Raw genomic sequence first — 6,774 nt, 5'->3', positions numbered from 1 at the left:
GTGTGTAAAATGTCATTAATAATCTAAACAGCTTTGTTTAGTGTTATATGAGGGGGTGCTGAAAAGTTCCTGGCTTTAAGGGAATTGTGAAAGGCCTTGTTGGAGGCCTATCCTTCCAAGTTCTTTTACAGGGCTTAGAAAAACTGAAGGACTGCTGCAATAAGTGTGTGAATCTGAGTGGGAAATATGTTGGAATAAAATCATAATTAACTGATCCTCCTGTACTTTCTTTTACCCAAAGCCAGGAACTTTTCAACACTCCCTCATACGTCTGTCATGAATTTTATGAAAATTTTATGTTAAGTTCGAAAAAATATTGCCTTGGTACAGTGTCCCATGAACACTTTCAGGGGTAAGAGGACAAATAAGATGTTTGGTTATCTGCTGTTAATATGGGAACTGAAATCTGCGGTAGATTTTGATTACCCCACATTAGTTTGGCAATTCAAATATATCTCATTGTGGATTGGACTTCACGTCTTAACCTATATTACCATGGTCAAGAGTAGTTATTTCATCATCTTCAAGTGTTATCTGTGCTAAACCAATGATGTATTTAGGAGATTTATCTCTCTTACTTTTAATACTGGGAAGTCCTTGTCTTTAAAAGATTCTTAAGCCATATTTTAAATTCGTATCATTTTTTTTTATCGTATGTGCTTTTTAATAGCAAAAAACCCAAGCACTCTGACCAAACATGAGTGGTACTCATTTAGATTCCTTCCTTCATGGTAGCTTCCAATATTGGTTTGGATCTCTCTTGGCAAATGCAGTTCTTTAACATATCTAGTACTGCTTCTCAAAGAGTGGTTCCTCTCTTCAAATCTAGAAACAGACAGGCTGTTCACAGCTTGTCTGTTTCAGGGTCAGCCTAGCAACAACTACCACCAAGTATATATCTGTATTAAATATTTATAATGGGGCCCCTGCCCCCAATAAAAACAACAACAAAATTTAAAAACCTACATCACACTTATAGTCTGTCACACTTCCAAGATGTTTTTTCACCGATTTTTCATCATCAGCTTTAATTAAGGAATGAGGGTCAGTAAAAGATTGGCAAAAAAGCAATCCCTTTTCTCCCACCTATCAGCAACTATGGGAATGTTAAAGTGTGGAACCAATATAAAAGAAATGTTCCAAAACAATGATTAGCTATATGTCTAACTAAATTGTATATCATTTAATTGTTTAACGTCTGCTTTCCATGCTAGCATGGGTTGGACGATTTGATTGAGGACTGGTGAACCGGATGGCTGCACCAGGCTCCAATCTGATCTGGCAGAGTTAATACAGCTGGATGCCCTTCCTAACGCCAACCACTCCGATAGTGTAGTGGGTACTTTTATGTGCCACCGGCACGAGGGCCAGTCACGCGGTACTGGCAACGGTCATGCTCAAAATGGTGTATTTTATGTGCCACCTGCACAGGAGCCAGTCTAGCGGCACTGGCAACAACCTCGCTCGAATGATTTTCTAACGTGCCACCTGCACAAGTGCCAGTAAGGCGATGCTGGTTGCCACATGTGAAATTTTGTTTTGTTCATTCCCATACATTTGTAACCCTGATGTATATTATATAAAAGTACCTCGGTGGTAATAATAGAAGATTGTTAAATAGTTTGTGTGATTACACTCTATTAACATTAATTTTTCAACATTTCTGTTTATCTTAAATCACCAGTTAAACTATCTTGCATTTTACAAAGTTGAACTGAAAGAAAATTATTCTTGATGTTTTTTTTTTTTTTACCTCTTCAGATGAATGACTTAGTTCGTGAAAGACTAACACAGAAAGACGGCTCATTATCTATTCTATCGCAAATAATTGCTGGTGGTTGTGTAAGTAATGAATTCACTTAATTAAAAACCAGTTTTACTTGTGTCATTGAAAACTTTAAATAATTTAATCAGATTCTCTTGAAGACTTCATTTTGTAATTATAAAATTTCAGCTTTTCTTGATTTTCGTTTCTATTTTTCTTTTGTTTTCTTTCCTACCTACCACATTAAGAATATGTTGAATATACGACAGGAAGAGTGACTATCTTAATTTTTATGTATTTTTTTTTAGATTATTATTTAAATTCATTGATGCTGGGAAGTTGGTGGAAATAGTTGAGCATTTTGCTAAATCCTGGCAGTATTGTAATTTCTCTTATATTCCAAGTTCAAATTCTACTGGTATCAACTTTCTTTTTTGTTCCATCAGTGAAGACATGTATTTGGATTAGTTCAGTTATTACTCCTCCCTCTTCCTTAAAAAATATCTTTGGCCATGTGCACAAAAACCTGCTATATTTAAATTGATCAAAAAGAAAAAAAGTTATCACCTATGTATCGTATTTAATTGTTCATAAATCAGTTGTAATATTTGTCCTGACATCCCTTAACTGTATTATAACCAAATTATAATCTTATTCACAAGGTTTGAAGTATTTAAGATCCTGTTTTTATGCTATTATTTACTTTATTTTAACTATATAAATTCTTTGCTTTCTGAACAGTGTGTGCATAAATTGTGTACATATATACATGATAGATTTACACCTTACAATTACGGCCTATAAACTTTTATTAATACTAACATAGAGTATTGATTTATATATTTGCTCTATGCTAATTATGTTTCTGGTGAGACAGCTGCAAAACACTATGTTTGAGTGACATAAAATTTGACATGTGCTGGTCTTTGAAGTAGTAATGAAGTCAAATGTGGATATGGCTTGTGAATGTTCAGATGATATATATATGAGTGGAAGATGAACCAGAAGTAATTCATTCAGCTGAGCTTTAGATTTATTGATTTCCTAGAATAATTCAGTTTATAAGTACAGATGTGGCTGTGTGGTTAAGAGCTTGTTTCCCAACCACATGGTTTGGATTCAGTCTCACTGCATGGCACCTTGAACAAGTGTCTTCTCCTATAGCCTTGGGTTGTGAGTGAATTTGATAGAGAGATACTGAACAGAAGCCAGTTATATGTCAGACTTGTTTGTGGAGAGCACCCACAGCAGAAGCCAAGACTATAAGTTTGTGTAAAGTCCTTGTTGAGAGTATATAAAATATGGGAAAGTCATTTTGGAAAGCAATGCTTGTCGTCAGCACCAGTGGAGGAAACAAAGAAAAGAAGGAGTGGGTGCTTTTGAAAAATCATGAATTTTTCACACAGAATTTAAATGAACTGTTTGAAAATGCTTCACCTGTGTAGTGAATGGGGGACGCTTGGTCTGCAATATCTGTGGACATATATATTTATCAAGAGTTGGGCTCATTAGTCACCAGTAGAGCCACAAGTGTAAAGTATGAATTTGAATGCACAATATTCTTAATGGTCAATGATGGTATTCTTCGATCATGAGTAGACACTCATTATATACATAAATACACACACACACACACACACACACACACACACACACACACACACACACACACACACACACACACACACACACACATAGACACACATTCATATATGTATGTGTGTGTGTGTGCATCTATATGTGTGTGTCAGTGTGTCCTTGTCTTGACATCGTGTGATGGTTGTAATTAAGTATAACTTTGCATACAAGCAGTGATCTTCATTCCTAATCTTCTGTGAAAACATGTCTAGCTATGCTGAAATATTACCTTACTTCGAAAGAAATGAGGGTTGGCAATAGTAAAGGTATTTGGTCATAGAAATCTCTGCCTCAAGGAATTCCATCCTCGCTATGCAAGCATGGAGAAGTGAACATTTAAACTGATGATGGTGATTGATAATGATATTGATTCAAATAATATGATTATCATTAAAAAAAATCTGTTGACTATATGGGTGGTGCTGAAAAGTTCCTGGCTTTAAGGGTATTGTGAAAAGCCTGGATGGAGGCCCAAACTTCCAAATCATTTTACAAAGTTTAGAAAGACTGAAGGACTACTGAAATAAGTGTGTGAATCTGAGAGGGGAATATGATGAATAAAATCATGATTAACTTGTCCTGTATTTTCTTTTACCCAAAGCCAGGAACTTTTTAGTACCCCACTCATAGAGAGATGTAACTAGGAATCGGAATTTTGAGTGGAGTGGTGGAAAGAGCCATGTGTTCCAAACTAAATTATCATCAGTGTGAACCTCTGAAGTTCAGCATTCTATGCAAAGCTATGTAGAAAGCGGCTCGATGTGCAATAAGTGTAGTAGTCCTTCGGATGAACTGATACAGTCAGCAATTTATATGCTCCAAATAATCCTTTCTACTGGAGGCACAAGGCCTCAGATTTATTGGGTGTGGATTAGTTGATTATATCAACCCCAGTGTTTCACTAGTATTTAATTTATCAACCCCGAAAGGATAAGTCAGCCTCGGCAGAATTTGAACTCAGAATGTTCTGACAGGCGAAATACTGCTAAGCATTTCGTCCAGCACACATTTTTGCCAGTTTATACTGCTTTATATGCTCCAAATAACGTGTGATTTATAGTGTTAGTGTGTCAGTAACCTTTATAATTAAAGAACTTGGATCAATTTGATAGCTTATTGGAGGCTGTTTAAATTGTATAATTTAGCACTGGAAATTAAACTAGTTAACCAAATCTTTTTTTATTTTTCATAAGCCTTTGGACTCGTAAGACCAGTTACCAGGTTTTTATGGTGTGTAAGTGACTGGATTACAATATTTCTTTGAAAAAGATGCTGCTCTGTTGTAGGGTTCATGGTTAGAATTTTTGAGGGGAAGGGACAAGTTGACTGCTTTCTATCCTTTCAGAGTAGATAAAATAAAACACCAAAGTTGATTTAGGTGGGAATTGAATTCAGAATGTAAAGAACCAGAAAAAATACCACCAAGCATTTTGCCTGACATATTAATGATTCTGCCGCATTGCTGCCTTAGCCAAATCTGTATAATGTATTTATAAGAGGTAGGTTAAAATAATGACTGGTATTGTTGGCATAAGAGAGAGAGAGAGAGAGAGAGACATTTAGTTGCTTGTGTGAACCTTAATTGATGATGCATTGAATGAAATATACTGCATGACAATTGTATAAGGGTTGAATATTTCATTATTACTATTACAATCATAATTTCTTCTTGTACTTTTTCTAGGCGGGTGCATCACAGGTGGTGTTTACAAATCCTTTAGAAATTGTTAAAATTCGCTTACAAGTTGCTGGTGAAATTGTTGGGAAACGTATCAGTGCTTTATCTGTGATCAGAGAACTGGGATTTTTTGGCTTGTATAAGGTAATGTATATATATTTCTTGATTGTTGTTTCTTTAGTTGCTTTCCCTGTTGGTTTGTATCCAACAGCTCTTGTGAATAATTCTTCAAAGTGGTTCTTTGAAATGGATCATAGTTGATTGAGTTCATTTGTACTGGCCTTTCAGTCAAAAGTGTGATAACATTGCAGCTGATAACATTCTTTGAAGTAATTTGGTAGAAATCATACATATTTAATAAGTATAGCAATATTTGGGCTAAATTCTCTTTGATCCACCAGGGAGATTAAAGATTAAAAAGCATTGTTGCATATCTGATGATAGAACTGCCCTACAAGACTGACATAAGCTGCTTGTTGAGTTTATATAAGCCAAAGTGGTTGTGCTGGTGGCATGAAAAGCACACCCAGTAATACTTTAAAGTGGTTGGTATTAGAAAGGGCATCTAGCTGTAGAAACCATGCCAAAGCTGACATCAGAGTTTGATGTGGACCTATGGCTCACTGGATCCTGTCAGACTATCCAACCCATGTTTGCATCGAGATGGACTTTAGATAATGATGGTGATGATGAGGATATTTCTTTTTGCTGTAACAGTTTAAAAATTTACTTTTGAATATTTGTAGGAATCAAATTTATACTGATTTACCTTTTTCTTTCACTTAAATTGCTAATCATTGTGTATATTTTGCTTTTACTAGGGTGCCAAAGCCTGCTTCCTTCGTGATATCCCATTCTCTGCAATATACTTCCCTCTTTATGCCTATTTAAAAAAACAATTTGCTGATCCAAATGGTTACAATTCTCCTGTAAGTTTACTTTGCGCTGCAACTATTGCAGGTAAGTTATTGAAAAAATTTCTTTTCCTTTCCTTTTGGAGACATTGGGACCTGACTCAGCTCTGCAGCTTGTCAGATCCTGTCAAACTGTCTAACCCATGTCAGCATAAAAGATGGTCATTAAAGGATGAGATGATGATGAAGATGAGCTCTTGTATGAAGATTGACATGGTCTTCAATACAATCTTTGATCTCACATCCACTCTTATATAATTCAAGGCAACCATGTATCTTTTCTATAGCAGGACACCTGTGCTTGTCTCTCTGTCATACTTTGGCCTCTCAGTACTTGGTATAGGGTCATCCCCACTCGATTACAACCCTGCTGAGTTGAAGAGGGCTTCTTTTACTTTGCATTTCAAGTGACTTGGTGATCATTACTGGTGCCGGTCTCATAAATAAGACACCCAGTACATTCTGTAAAGTGGTTGGCATTGGGAAGTGCATCCAGCCATGGAAACCATGCAAAAGCAGATATTGGAGCTTGATGCAGTTCTCCAACTTATTGGATCCTGTCAAACTGCCCCAACCCATGCAAATGTGGAAGAAGGATGTTTAATGATGGTAAAGAATGGACACATGCAGATTTGAAGAATATGTAAAATAAAAGTTCTGTTTAAAATGGATAACATCAACATTTTTCTGTTGGCGTGTCCTCATTTCTATTCGACACATTTCAATTAGTTTCTGTCTAATTTTAACTCAGGGAACAGACAATTGATTTCCATTACCCC

General features: G+C 35.9%; 1 protein-coding gene across 1 annotated transcript in view; it reads left to right on the top strand.

The window, feature by feature from the left end:
* The window catches only part of LOC106868630 (calcium-binding mitochondrial carrier protein Aralar1-like), an 82,788-nt gene that overhangs the window by 52,994 nt on the left and 23,020 nt on the right, over positions 1-6,774 (top strand). The window contains exons 12-14 of the mRNA XM_052967679.1: positions 1,762-1,842; positions 5,088-5,225; positions 5,903-6,041. Coding sequence (XP_052823639.1) covers positions 1,762-1,842; positions 5,088-5,225; positions 5,903-6,041 — 358 coding nt within the window. The remainder of the gene's footprint in view (positions 1-1,761; positions 1,843-5,087; positions 5,226-5,902; positions 6,042-6,774) is intronic.

Source organism: Octopus bimaculoides, chromosome 4 (assembly GCF_001194135.2).
Source record: "Octopus bimaculoides isolate UCB-OBI-ISO-001 chromosome 4, ASM119413v2, whole genome shotgun sequence".
Lineage (NCBI taxonomy): Eukaryota > Metazoa > Mollusca > Cephalopoda > Octopoda > Octopodidae > Octopus > Octopus bimaculoides.
The sequence above is the reverse complement of the archived record's forward strand: the minus strand, read 5'-3'. Positions and strand labels throughout refer to the sequence as shown.